Below are 15,317 nucleotides of genomic sequence, written 5' to 3' on the forward strand. Positions count from 1 at the left end.
AAGTTCTCACAATGCTTCTCTGGCAGCTGCTCCCAGCTTCCTGCTGAATCCTCCAGAGTAACAACAACATGCATGCTGGTTAGCCCCCATCACTGTGGGCAATTAGGAAGGATTTATTTGAAGATCTCTAGGGAATCTCAGCTCAGGCCACACAGAACGTTGCCCATAAGAACATACCGTCTCCCAATTCTTTAGCCAGCAATAGGGACCTGGCAGCTGGCCCTCCCGATACGAGTATTCTTTATTTGGCTATAGCAGCAAAAAGTAGAAGCAAGGCCCATGGGCCTGTGGTACATAGGACAGAACAAAAAAGCACAGTGGAAATTTGCTACCTCGTTGACAAGTGGTAAATTGTGTGTGTGTTTCAGGGGAGATGGGGGTGGTATCGATTTTGGAGGTCACAGGCCTGACATTTTCCCAACAGTTTCTGCTTTTTCATATTGTTTCTGAGAATATGCTTACTACTTTTTTCTAGTTGCAAAGAATGTCTCTTCCTCAAATACCTGTGATCCTTTAAAAACAAACAAACATATGAAGCCATACAAAAGTGCTGTGCTGTACAATGCTTTATATGCCTACTCAGAAGTAATCCCCATTTAGTTCAATGGGACTTATTGCCAGCTAAGTGCGTATAGGATCATAGCCTTAATCTCTTTTTCAAATAATTTCTCTCAAATGCCTAAAACTTACAACAGCCCTCTTCCTCCAAGCATATTGTTTTCTTTGGGGGTTTTTTTTTTGATGCAATTTACACATGGTTGAACTGAAACCCTTCTTTTTTTCATATGCTTCATTTGGAGCCACGTTGGTCTTAACACAGAGGGAGAAAGCAATATAAGTATGATGGAAGTGAGAGATCGGCTAACCGAGCCAACGATGCAAGCACTGGGAGTATTAATGTTTGTCTTTCTAGACAAGCAAGATGATTAAACTGCTGTTGAAGAGCCATCCATGTTAAGTTAAAGGATTGGCTTAAAGCCACAAGCTTGTTTTAAAAAACGCCAAAAACCCTCCACCCTACATATATCACCCTGTAGCACAGAATGATTTCCATTGCATCTTGGCATTCTATGTTAAAAGACCAGCAACTCATAAAACTGGTTCGTGAACTAGTTCAGTGGGAGAGATGCTGAGATCTCATGACACTTACTGCACATCAGTGAGGTGTATGTCCATCAGCATCATATTAATTCATCCTTTGACTGGCAGCTTCCTAGCTTGCTTAGCCTAAGAGCTCAAATTACAGGAAGGGCAGAGGAACAGCTACTTTTCTGCCAGCTACTGTTTTTAGACAGCGGCTGGGACACGATATGACTAAAACTGGGCGGGTGAGAGGGGCACAGACCAGGAGGGGAGGGGCCCGTGCATTTTATTATTATTATCTTTCCCCTATATTTCTTGTCCAAAATGTTTCACAATGTAAAATATGTATCTCAATGCTTAAGGAGGACTATAAAAGGATGGGGTGGGGAGATTACTTTTAAATTGTAAGTTATCCTAATAATAAATAAATAAATGCAATAGCCTAGCAAATATTCAGTAGATTCACATCCTGCCTTTTGAATCAAAGCCACCAACGACACTTATAAAATACAAGAGATAGACCAAGTAGCACATGACCAGCTACAAACAAAACAAAACAAAACAACCAGCTGCGCTGGAGGTAAGAAGCCACTTCTATACTGTGTCGTACAAATGGTCCATCAAGCCCAAATGCTGGCTACACCAAGGTTTCCCAAACTTGGGTCTCCATCTGTTTCTGGACTACAACTCTCATCATCCACAGCTAGCAGGTCATGGACAATGGGAATTGTAGCCCCAAAACAGCTGGTGATCCAAGTTTGGAAAACCCTGGTCTAGACTAACTGGCAGCGGCTCTCCACAGTTCCAGGCAGCAGTCTTCCTCAGCTCTACCTGGAGATGCTGGGGAACTGAACTGGGACCTTCTGCATGTGAAGCAGATGCTCTACTCCTGAGCTATGTCCCTTTTCCATGAGCAGGAGCTGGCAGTGGATGTTCCTTTCCACAAGACTGTTGCTATAAGTCGGCCCTGGAGCTGGGTGTGGCAGTCGGACTGGAACAGGCTCTTTGCCTGCTGCCTCGTTCCCTTCTTCCTCCCCACCCAACTGCACCAATCCATCAATAAATGCAATGTAAAAAAAAAAAGTAGGTACTTGGTAAAACAGGCACAAGAGCAGCAAGAAAAGGAGAAAGAGCAAAACACTTGGTTATTACATACTGTAATGAATTATGACAGGTTTCCTGTTTGTGAATTAAATAGCATGGGACAATTAGCTGCTGTTTTAAGTTAGTAAGCAAATGGCTTTTAGATTTTGCACTTATCAGCAAACTAGAGATTAAGCAATAAAATGAGTTGTTCCGCAGCTGTGGTCCTAGGCACACTTACTAGGGGGTAAGTCCTATTGAACACAATAGGGCTTACTTCCAAGTAAACATGCACAGCAAGTAATCTTTTGTGTTATCAGTGGAAATAGCTATTGGGTTTGCCTTGTCCCAAGAGAATTAACTGTAACTGGACTAGATACATCAGGACATATCTTCCTATATGCCCCCCCCCCCCATGTAAGGATTGCAAGGCTCACAGCAATAAGTCTAGCAGACTCAAAATTATAGGATAGCTGTTTGTATCCTGTTTGTATCCTAAGTGTGAACAACAAAGAGACTTGTGGCACCCTAAAAACCAATGTATGACTGACAGCTGATGAGCTGGGCTAACCAATGTGGAGCTTTCCAGATGTTTCAGATGACAACTTTAATCAGCCCCAGCTAGCATGGCCAATCAGCAGGAATGATGGGAGCTGGCGTCTACAACATCTGGACCTTGTTGGCTCTATCGCTGATAGAGCATATATCACATAAATAAGGGCAGCTCAGGAATATGTGAAGAGCAGAGCTTTTTTTTAAAGCTGGAACTCACCCTGGAAACTTTCAGGTGGGTGACATTGCCATTGTAAGAGAACAAGGGAGGCATTCATGGTGAGTTCTGGCACCTCTTTTTCTAGAAGAAGAGCAGTGGTGATTAATAGAATACCTCCACCTGATCTTTCATTTTAAGTTCACATAAAATGAAACACAGGTGATGCTGTAGATTAAACAGAGCCTAGGGCTTGGCGATCAGAAGGTCAGTGGTTCAAATCCCCGTGATGGGGTGAGCTCCCGTTGCTCGGTCCCAGCTCCTGCCAACCTAGCAGTTCGAAAGCACGTCAAAGTACAAGTACATAAGCGGGAAGGTAAACAGCATTTCCATGTGCTGCTCTGGTTCGCCAGAAGCAGCTTTGACATGCTGGCCACATGACCTGGAAGCTGTCTGTGGACAAACACCGGCTCCCTCGGCCAATAACGTGAGATGAGCACCGCAACCCCAGAGTCGGTCATGACTGGACCTAATGATCAGGGGTCCCTTTACCTTTACCCTTTAATCTCCAGTAGGGGCCAATTTTACTTATATTTGATAGCTGCAGTACTTTTCTATTACTGGTAGTCATGAAATTTCTTTTCCCCCTCTTATTCTTTGCATGCTTCCCAATTTAGAACCAATCATGACCAGACCAGAACAGTTCACAGCCAGGAAGAGTAGGCAATAAGCTTTAACTACTTGTCATGTGAGTGTCAAGTCATTTATCCAATGTGTACAGGTCTTCTTCTTCTTCTTTATTGGCGATCACTCGTATCCGAGTAAGATTGTCTTCCATAAACATGGTTTTAACAATGGGTCCGTAAGTGACTGTGGAGGCCAATTCTGGATCCACACGTCCTTCCACAGTGGGGACATTGGTTTCTGGGCAGGAGTTGATCACGGTGTGGATTTGCCAAGTGCACCTTCCTCCTAGCATGTTTATTTGCGTCCTGAGTTCGAGTGCCTTCAAAGCCCATGACACCTTTGGTAAAGGCTGTTCTACAACTGGAGCGTTCGCAGACCAGTGTTTCCCAGTTGTCGGTGTTTATACTACATTTTTTAAGATTTGCCTTGAGACAGTCTTTAAACCTCTTTTGTTGACCACCAGCATTACGCTTTCCATTTTTAAGTTCGGAATAGAGTACTGTAGTTGCTTTAGAAGACGATCGTCAGGCATCCACACAACATGACCAGTCCAACAAAGTTTATGTTGAAGAATCATTGCTTCAACACTGGTGATCTTTGCTTCTTCCTGTACACTAATATTAGTTCGCCTCTCTTCCGAAGTGACGTGTAAAATTTTTCGGAGACACCGTTGATGGAATCTTTCGAGGAGTTGGAGATGGTGTTTATAAGTGGTCCATGTTTCACAAGCATATAGTAAGGTTCGTAGTACAATAGCTTTGTAAACAAGCATTTTGGTTTCCCTGTGAATGTCCCGGTCCTCAAACACTCTGCACTTCAATCGGGAGAAAGACGCACTCACAGAGATCAGGAGATGCTGGATTTATGCACTGGCGGATCAGGGACACCCAGGAGTTGTTGTGTCTGCTGAGGAGCTGAGCTATTTTTGAAACTGCACTCTCATTTCTCTCTAGGGGACTGGGAGAAGATCTGTGCAGTAATTGGTAATTATAGAGTTAAATATTGTATCCAGTTATTATGGGTTGGAGCTAAAAGATCCAATCTTCAGCTTGTTTTTACTTTCATTTACTTATGCAGTAATGTGTCAGCCTGTTTATCAAGGTCCTACAAAGTGTTCCGGGCCTACAAGGTGAGTAGCCTTGGCTTTGATGTAAATACTTAACAGTCTGATCCTTAAAATAGTGGACAGAGACTGACTGATACTGGAGCTACCTAATCTTGGCAGATGGTTAACTTAAAAAGATACATACAGTACTGTACAGGATAGTAGTAGGAAAGTGTACTTGGAAGGTAATACACAGATTACCTTTACTCCAGGGCATTACTTTAGAATTGCACAGCACAAATCAATACCTTACAGTCCAATAGCTTTATATAAGTTTTATCAGAAGAAAGTTCCAGCAAATTCAGTGAGGGTTTTTCCAAGTCACTGGGCATGGCAGTGCCTTGTTAATGGTGCCCTCAGGGCAGGACTTTGCGGTAGAAGTCCAGGGTTCACTAAGCAAAATGGGTAGGAAGGAGTGCCTTCAAACGTAGCAAGTCTGGCTTACCACGTTTGGGGGTAACTGAAAAGTAATGCAGCATACATTTCCATCATGGGCATAGCCAGGATTTTTGTTAGGGTGGGCAGGCTTTTTGTTGGGGGGGGGCAGAATCTCAGTTTGCTATGTATTTTTTATTGCTGGGGGGAGGGTAGCTACCCCTCCCTGTCCCCACCTTGGCTACATCCATGATTGATTACCATGGAGGGCAATTAAGTTCAAACTCTAGCGTTGTACTGGAGCTGCGTACCGACCAAACATAATTAAAGCACACGCGCACCCGAATCCTGGGAACCGTAGTTAAATGTGCTGTGCTGGGAATTGTAGCTCCGAGGGGTAAACTAGAGTTCCCATGATTCTTGAAGGCGGGGGGGGGAGAGAGACGTGCTTTACATGTACGGTGTGTATACAGCCTGAGCAGCAATTTTATTCAAGTAATAAGTAAGCGTCTATAGGATCACCATTTAAGGTTGCGGCAATCTAGAACAAGTTTATTATGCACTCGCTTACTTTTGATCTGGAATCCACAGATCCATTTAGCTTATTTAAAAAAAGCCTTTAGTTTAGATTAGGAATTTAAGGTTGTGATCGGAGGCGGGGAGGTGCATCCTGATCGGGCTACAGAGAGTTAAAAATCCCCGGGCGCCTATTGGGCAGGCTGGGCGGAGATTTGCCATTCAGATCCTGTAGGAAGTAAGTTGCTGAGTCTTGGAAAGAGTAAAAAGAGAGTGTTCCAGTAAAGGAAAGGGGGGAAAAGGAGACGCGGAGAGAGGGGCACGCAAACCACTAGCCAGAAATTCAGATGCAAAATCAGGCGGAGATGTTGAAGAGGCTGCTAAGGCAGGGCCTGTGAGAACTCGGCGGATGAGGAGTCCCGCAACTTTTCGAGTCCCGGGAGAAGTGCGCGGCGGCGGCGCGGGCGCAACAAGGCGAAGATTGTGCGTGATGGAGCCTGCTGTGGACGCGGCTGCTGAGGTGTAAGGAAAGAGGCAGTGTCTTCTCGCCCCCATTTCTCTCGTTCTCTCCACACACCCCTTTATCTTTTGCCTTGGTTGCTCCGGACGAAGCAGGAATGCCCAGGATCGCGCCTCTTCCCTTGGCCGAGCCGACCGGTGCCTGCAGTCGCTCTAGCGGTGGCCTTTGCTGAAGGAGCGACGCCGCCGCCGCTCTCCCCTTCTCCGGCGCAGCTGCACAAAAGACTTTCAAGGAGCCTTTTTATTTTTCCCCTTCTCCAGCTGCGTTCGTCATGTCCCGGCGGAGGGGGCTCCTGCCTTACCCCGCCACCGCCGCCGCCGCCTGCATATGCATCTTCTCCTCACTCTTCAACACTGTTAGAGGTTAGTGGATGGCTTCAAAACCAGAGTTATAATACAGAGGAATGGTATTTTGATAATAAAACTACTTCGGAAGGTATAAGGGAATATGTGAAGCAGCGTCTTAGTCCCCACCTCCACAGCAACAGGGTTTTAAAGCTTGGCATACCGAATGGGAGACAAAGTAATTGAATTAGTTGTTGAATATTTCAGAGAGGTGTGCACGAACTCCAAAAGTGATTGACTGAGGAAGAAAGTTAAGTCGGTGGGGCTACTCTTTTTAACATATTTTTAAAATAATCCTGTGACTTGTTCCACATTGTTGATGATTTGAATTACCCACACTGCCCTTCTGGATAAGATTCCTAGGGTGTGAAAACAGCACATATAAAGACTTTGTATAAATATTTAAACAAAACAGAAAGCATGGGGGTGGGGTGGGGTGGGGTGGAGAGGGGAAGAAGTTGTGGGTAATCATTCTGGACCATTGTTGGGGGTCCTGTGGCCCTCCTGTTCTCATTAGCCCAGCTTGCTTAGCCAATGGTTTGGCATTATGGGAGTTGTAGTTAGACAATTTCTGGTGGGCTATGATAGGCTCTCCATCTGACCCCTGCTCTGTACAATAGAGAAAAGTCATTTGAGCTCTTGAAGGTTGTAGTACAAAATGTAAAAGGTGTAATGATGTAGTTGAATCACTTAATTGCAGCCTATCCTATGCTTGTTTGTTCAGAAGAGCTGATGTTTGTTGTTTTGGAGTGGAAACGAATGAGTGACTAAGCATCAGGTTTGCCAAGTATCTTGGGCAACCGCTTGCCATAAGTAAAGGCAGGAGAAACAGAAGCCAAAGATGGTTGGTAGTGCTGCATTAAGAATGCAGGTGGCAAGTTTTCACAATGAGGCATGAGTAGGCCCCTGGAGTGAATTTGCAAAAGGAAAACTTCACATATACAGTATATATACTGTGTATAATCGTAGGCTATGCGTGAAGACTTCCCTCACAGAAAACATGTTGTTTTTATGCATGCTATAATCCATCCCTTACAAAGAAAGACCACTTGAGAAAAGCAACCACCAAAGATGGGTCATGTTTATCTTGCAGCACAAGAGAGGCTTCTGTGGTGTGTTTTCCCATCAGAGCCAAACTGTAAAAGTGTTTATCCTGCTAGAGCTGGCTGTCACATAAGGTCTTTGATAAAAAATAGGAGCTGGCTTCATATAAACATGTTCACTTCCTATGTTACTTTACTGAAATTGTGTTTTAAAAAATGTATAGGGGGAAGTGGTTTCGGAATGACCAGAGAAGAAGAGACTTGTAAAATGTCAGTGGCTTGACAGCAGTTGGGCAGCTCTCTGTAGCTAGCCTGCAAAATGTGTGTATCAACAGTGTTTGGATGTTGGTTTCTCAAGCAAGCCAGGGTTGGAATTATGCCCTGGAATTATGCCTGTTGTATGCTACCTCCCACTGCATGCTTCAGTTAGAAATGGTTGTATGCTTTTAATACTGCTGCATAAATGGCAGATTATTACTGCTCAGATTGACTGCTCTTCCCCAGATGTTGTGCAGAAAAGATCCTGTAGGCTGCTGCTGTCCCAATATCACTTGTGAGTATTAAATGGCTGAATGTGTGCTAATGCACGGCCAGTGAAGTTGCAGAGATGCCACCCTCTCTCTGGTCTGCTGTCCCAGATAAGCTACTGAGCAAGCTAAGATCTGATGTGTCATCTCTCATCTTGAAAAATAGGTGTGCATCGTTTAGCACTTCAAAAACAAGTAGATATAATGCATGAATTTTCAATACTTACTTTGCACCCCTGTCAAAATTGTATCCCTCCCTCACACACCCCTACATATGTCCCTCTCACAAACCGCACACAGGCATATTTTTTCCCTTCCCCCACACAACATACATACTCTCTCAGCCCAAATGCATATCCCTCTTCCTTTGCGATTACACATACACACAGGCCATATTTTCATGCATAACCTTTTTCAGATCAAATATAATATATGTTCTCCCCTCACCCCTTCTCACACACAGACCGACAGAATAAGGGATGACTTCGCGACAACTTTAGATATGTCAGTGCCTGTTCTCTTGACAGATGTCTGTCATAGATCTGTATTGGAACCATTGTTGTTGAACTGGTTTGTAAATGAACTGTACTGTACTGAAATATGACAGGATTTTTATTTATTTTTTTGGTAGAATAAAAACATAATCTCTTGTATGTTAGTATCATTACCAAGTCTTTATCAGGAGCCTCATAGAGGCCTGTTTCTTCAGATAAGGGATCTTCAACTCTCCTGTATGCTTTCCTCTTTATCGGGCATCCCCAGGAGATAGTTGTGAAGAGAGAGAGAGAGCTGGGGGAATATGAAAGATGTCCATAGAAAAACTCGCCAGTAGTATCCTCTTATAGTGACCATGCAAATAATGGCCAGTGGGAAACATTCTGAACTGATCTTTTAGGATTTCAAAATGCTGGGTTATTTGTGGGGCATAGGAATTTGTTAACCCCCCCCCCGCAAAATATAGTCCAGCCCACCATATGGTCTGAGGGACGGTAGACTGGCCCACGGCTGAAAAAGGTTGCTGACCCCTGCTATAGAGTCTGTATCCTTGGGTAATTAATTCCCATTGACTGTCTCTCAGTTTTGCCTACTACTATATATTATTTGTGTTTACATACTGGCGTGTCTCCTCTTTCTTGGCTCAGATGTTTTTAGGGTTAGCAAAATAAGCACCTATAAATTATGGGCCTTTCTAAATGTCTCGTGGAATGTGTGTACTTCCCCCTGCTTCCTTTACTGTTCTAATTGAAATATTTGTAAAACCTCTATTTGGCTTTTGTTATGAGGTTTAAGAATATTTCACAGAGCCCCACCTTCTATTGAGAAGAGGCAAATCCCTTGCCAAACCTTCCCCTTTACAAAATGTAGAATCTGGTGCTGGACTTGTTTGAGACTCCTGTTTTTACTTTGCCATTTGGCAGGGGAGGGGAGAATTCCAGCTGTTTGTACAATGCTCGAAGCATTGCTCACCTTACTGTTGGCTCCAGTCCAGTTGTCCAATTCTCTGCACCATTGTTCTTTGTTACATCAGTGCCGCAGTTTGTTGATATCTAGTGTATTTTATTCTATAATAACATTTTACAAAGCTCCCTAAAACCTAGATAATTTTTTCTGTGCATTTCCACCTGAGAGTGTATTTGTCAGTGGCTACTTCCAGCTCCTGCCAACCTAGCAGTTCGAAAGCACGTCAAAATGCAAGTAGATAAATAGGAACCGCTACAGCGGGAAGATAAACGGCGTTTCCATGTGCTGCTCTGGTTTGCCAGAAGCGGCTTTGTCATGCTGGCCACATGACCTGGAAGCTATATGCCGGCACCCTCGGCCAATAATGTGAGATGAGCGCGCAACCCCAGAATTGGTCACGACTGGACCTAATGGTCAGGGGTCCCTTTATCCTTTACCTTTTTACTTCCAGACATGTGGCTCCTAGTGCTGCATAATCAATTGGTCTTCTTTTGTAAGCTACAAATAGAATTTGAAATCAACTTTCCACAGGTTGTGAGTGTTGCTGTTTTTTGCTTGCTTGCTTTGTCTTCTGTGTTTATAAAGTAAGCAAACCATCCACTTAGGATATTTCAATATCTTTTTATTTAAGGATAAGTATATTAGGTGTGGGGAGGGCAAAGTCTGAGGCTTCTTTCTCATTCTGAAAGAGAGTAAATCTCTTGACTACCAAATACTGGGGACTCACAACAGGGGGCGGGCCATGATTTTTTTCTTGTGTTCCTCTCTGAATAATTTGGTTGGCTACAGTTTGTAGTACTGATGGCGAATTTCTGGCTCACCAGCCTGCCATCAGACCAAATCAGCATAGCCAAGTATTGGGTGTGGTGGGACTTGCATTCCACAATGCTAGTCTTATAGACAGATATTGAGGTAGATGGGATCGGAACATCCTTGACAACTGTGTGTAAAACAAGCTTGTGTTTTAAGAGCTGAGTGAGTTTCCACCAGATAAATTGGTCAGTTACTGTCATTCCTTTGTCCTTTTGCCTAACAAATGGTGGACCTTTACTGTATTTCGTTATAGCTTCCACCTGTGGTAGATACTAGTGTACCTGAGTTTAATTGTGGGTAATACAGATACCTTGTACAGTCATACCTCATGTTACGTCCGCTTCAGGATGCGTCTTTTCGGGATACGGACATGCTAAACCTGGAAGTCCTGGAACGGGTTACTTCTGGGTTCCGTGCGTCTGTGATCTGCGTGCATGCACAGAAGCACTAAATTGTGCTTTGCGCATGCGCAGACGCATCAAATTATGTCATGCGCCTGTGCAGATGCGGCGCTGTGGGTTGCAGACTTTTAGGGGTGCAAACGGCACCTCGGAACGGATAGGGTCCGCAACCTGAGGTACCACTGTATTCACAAAGTCTGCTGTTGTGACCTTAATGACTGTGAAATAAATCTTGCCCTTCTCAAAATAACTTTGACTGAAAATAAACAAACTGTGGTTTCCTCCACCCCCCTACACCTCAAGTTTATCCTTGGGATGTCTGTGTACAGGAAATCTTTAAATATCCCATCACATTTTTATCATCCTTTCTAAAGGAATTGGAACTTTGCCTGTATATATTAGGCGGTCAAGGAAATAATATCCTCTTGGAACCATTTACTCTTCTCTTGGGGCAGTTGAGAATAGTGTGCAGTCAGTTTAGATTGAGGGTCATCTAACCCCCATTTCCAAGGCCTTAGAAATGGCGGTGAAGAAGTGCTTGGATAAGACCTGCATTGACACAATTCTCTGTAGGTCATACAAGGCTGGCTGTGGCTCTGTGTCATCAAATGTCTTGCCAGTCGTATTGCAATTGTTCCAACAACCCATGTTTACAAAGCTACCAACATGCATATTTACAGTGAATTCTCTGGTTGCCCTTTTGATTTCTTCCTGCAGTTACATTCATGGATGATTCCCCAAAATGGTGGTTTAGACTTCAACACTTGGGGGGCATAGCTGCCAAGTTCTCCCTTTTTTTAAGGGAAATTCCCTTATGCTGAATAGGCTTCCTTGCGAGAAAAGGAAAAACTTGGCAGCTATGTTGGGGGGCAGAATAAAGTGATTTGATTAGAGGAGGGCAAGGTAGATCACAGCCATTCAGTAGCAACTATGGTGCCTTTAACTGTTCTCTCAGCCAGGTGGGTTCACCTTAGTTACAAGAGGATCCAGTTTTTTGGGCTGTTGGGAGGACTCAGTCTCAATGACCCAGACCTATGGACTGGACTGATCCTAGGTCTTTCAGTGGAATCCCCCTCCCCTCTCTCCTTCTCACTCTTATATACACTCTTTCTCTGTTGAGCTTAGGCTGGCCTACATTTCATAGTACTGTAGCAATTTTGTGGCTCACAAAGCATATGTAGCCAAAGGCTGGAAAAACTATTATTATTTACGGTATATTTGCCGCATGAAAAGAACTCTGTGACTGGCGTGCAGGACAACAATAGTAGAGCAGTGTCAAGGCTTTCTTTTATTGCACTTTCCCTCTGCAATCAATATAGGTATTGTTGTTGTGATATAGTCTTTCAATGTTTTTCGAGCCTGTTGGGTCAGGGCAGAGGTCCATCTAGTTCAGAATTTATCTCTCACAGTAAAAAGGTAAAGGGACCCCTAACCATTAGGTCCAGTCATGACCGACTTTGGGGTTGCGGCACTCATCTCACGTTATTGGCTGAGGGAGCCGGTGTACAGCTTCCAGGTCATGTGGCCAGCATGACAAAGCGGCTTCTAGCGAACCAGAGCAGCACACGGAAACACCGTTTACCTTCCCGCTGTAGCGGTACCTATTTATCTACTTGCACTTTGACATGCTTTCAAACTGCTAGGTTGACAGGAGCTAGGACCGAGCAACGGGAGCTCACCCCATCACAGGGATTCGAACCGCCGACCTTCTGATCGGCAAGCCCTAGGCTCAGTGGTTTAACCCACAGCGCCCCCGCGTCCCACTATCTCGCACAGTAACCAACCCAATACCCACGGGGAGCAAATTCAGGTTCTGCTTGTGAAACAGCACTCTGCCCACTTACGGTTCTCAGCAACTGGTATTCAGAGACATAATGCCTCCCAAAAAATTCTAGCATTTTGTTCCTCTTAAGGAGGGAATCCTGTAGGATACACCCCTCAGTTCTTAGCCTGCAAATATGCTTGATGGTCGCTGATGCTACAGTCCATTGATTCCTGTACTGTCAGGTTTCAGAGAGCGCTTTCCTCCCAAAACCAAATAAAGTTATAAATTGGCTAAGCTTTGTGTATATATGGAGGCATTGACTACTGTAAACTGCTTTGTGCATGGAAGCTGATTTGGCAGATATTGAATAATACATCACTTGTCTACCTGGAGGACTAGGTCTAAATCCAAGAAAATCATTCTCGGTGTAGATGCACTGAAATCTTTGAAGTCCATTGATTCTAGTTGTTCTACTCTTTAGTATGACTTAGCTAGATGCAACCCATATACTGTACTGGATCTTACTAATTCCAGCTCTTGTTTACAATGGAACAAGCTCATGATTGTGGTTAAATATTTGAACGGGTGTGGACAATGCTAATTTGAGTAAAGGCTTATAGCTTGATAATGTTCATGTTTACTCAGATATAAGCTCCCTTAAGTTCAGTGAGATATATTCCAAGTAAATGCTGCTAGGATGGTAGCCCTGGTCCTGGAATACGTTTTCACTGCCTGTTTCTATTGTGATAACTGTGCACAATGATCAGATGAAGAGCCTGGACTAGATTTAGATTAGGCCATAGATTTTTATCCCATCTTTCTGAGTATTTAACCTCACAAGGTGGTTTACGCCCTCAAGCCAAATAACAAACAGTCAGATACTAGGGAGAGCTTTATTAATAATAAGCTTTATTATTATTAAAGAATTTTTGGTTTACAAAGGTACGCACAATGTCCCCTTTTTCAAGGTACATTTTCCATACGTCAGTTTCGTTTGTTGAGACATTAGGAAGAAAAGGAGGGAAGAGGTGGAGGGGGCCATGGTGGGTGGGGGTGAAGTCAGAAGGCAATGTTTCTATTTTACTTAATGTATGTATGGGGTTGTGGGGCTGGAAGCATGACTAACAGCCCTACCCTCTACTCCTGATGTTGAGTTATCAGATCTGTGTAAAATAATTCACTCATTCAAGGGAACTGCCATTGACACAGTAGGGAAGCTCTTCTTCTGAATCACACTTTAAAATAGCACCACTTTAGAAAATGCATCTACATAGCACACCATGTTCTCTTCATAGTCCAACCCCCCCCCCCCCCAACTATTCTGGGCTTTTTAAAAGCAGGAGTGCAACCAAGTGGCTTTTAGTTCTACAGTATATTTATTTATTTCCTTCCTTATTGTTTACAGTTTAACAAGCCACATTAACAAGATTATTTTATGCACTACCAAGCCGCCTGTGGCAAATGACTATAAAACAATATAGGGCTTCTCAATGTTTGTATTCATTATATGGCCAGTCAAGAACCTTCCAGATATTGCTGTAGTAGAGAGTGCGAACCCAGGACAATAATTTTCACTAGTTCAGTAATAAATCAAGGAAGATGCTAGTTCATATTGCTTATCACAGAGTGGTCTATTCAAGGCATAGCGTAAACTGGAATGCTGCTGCAAACCTGACATTTCAGTTGTGTTCTTGAGAACATCATTTGCATATTTGTTCCATGAGTGTGGTGGTTGAAGAGCATGGGAAGTGTTGTGTATAGGGTTTCTGTGATGGAACCACCCCTCTTCAGGTCAACTGGACATCATAGGGGAAACCCAGCCCAGTGTTTTGACAAGGGGTGGATACCTTATTTGGGGAGCACCAGAACACTAACGCTTCTCTTTATCCCCTGACTGAAAGTGCCACAGGGTTGTTTTTTTTTTTGCTAGGCCCCAAAGCCTGAGTTGAGCTCTGTGTCTGATTAAATTCAGATCTTTGGAAAGCTGAATCTGGGGCACCTGCCTCCTTCTGAAGCATTAAGTTTCATATAGTGAAAAGAATAGGGTGTCACTTCTGGACTTTGTTTGGGGAATTCTCAGTTCTTGAGTTGGAATGATGTATGCAGCCACCGCCCAAGTTTTTAAATTTTCAAATATCAGCACACATTGCAAGAAATCTACCAAGGAAGCTGTTACGAAGGGAAGCTTGAAATCTTCCACTAGAGAATTGGAATTTGTTCATTCTGTGTTTGCCATGTAGTTCAGTTCTTTCTCTTTTGAAGCTACGATTGCTTGCAATGAGAAGTTGTGGGGGGAACCGACCGGTGCTTTTGTTGACTTGGTAGGACTGTGTGCATATTTTCATTGAATTGATCCCTCAGTATGGAAAAAAAGAAATCACAATGGTTTTAGAATCTAGCCTTGGGTCAGGCTCTCTCTAGATTTCAGTGTCAATTCAATGTCATCAGCTGTGTTCATTTAATTAGATTTTGACCCTGTTTATATCTGGGCACAGAAAAATTGACACATCAGTATTATTGATAGCTTTGCCTTGTCTAGAAATAACACATCATAACAAAATTCCCTTCGCTTTCACACGTGCAATTTTTTTTGCTTACTGGTTTCCTGTTTTGCTTACTGGTTTCCTATAGGCATCTCATTTGCCCTTCTGAGAACAGAATGCTGGACTAGATAAGCCATTGGCCTGATCCAGCAGGATCTTCTTATAAGAGTGTAAGCCTGCAGGCAATATCTGTTTGAATTGTTTTGCTTTGTACTTTGCCTTGGTGTTGAACATAGCCTGGAGATTATTATAGAGACAAAGCCTTGCACCTCGTTCTACGGAAGTAGCCATTTAATTACCAAAGAACTACCATAGCAATGTGGTCCTTAACTAGAATGGAAG

The 15,317-nt window shown here is 43.5% G+C and overlaps 1 protein-coding gene across 3 annotated transcripts in view; it reads left to right on the top strand.

Annotated features, from left to right (window-relative positions):
* The first annotated feature begins 5,758 nt into the window (after nucleotides 1-5,758).
* The window catches only part of ITGB5 (integrin subunit beta 5), a 76,951-nt gene continuing 67,392 nt past the window's right edge, over nucleotides 5,759-15,317 (top strand). The window contains exons 1-2 of one of the 3 annotated variants that reach the window (XM_088652355.1): nucleotides 5,807-6,440; nucleotides 15,064-15,145. Coding sequence is in view for 1 of the 3 variants with exons in the window: in XM_035129332.3 (XP_034985223.3) it covers nucleotides 6,350-6,440 (91 nt within the window). In the remaining 2 variants the exon portion in view is untranslated. Of the gene's footprint in view, nucleotides 6,441-15,063; nucleotides 15,146-15,317 lie in introns of all 3 variants that reach the window. The other 2 variants (XM_088652362.1, XM_035129332.3) reach the window with 2 other exon arrangements.

Source organism: Zootoca vivipara, chromosome 1, assembly GCF_965207765.1.
Source record: "Zootoca vivipara chromosome 1, rZooViv2.hap1.1, whole genome shotgun sequence".
NCBI classification, from domain to species: Eukaryota; Metazoa; Chordata; class Lepidosauria; order Squamata; family Lacertidae; genus Zootoca; species Zootoca vivipara.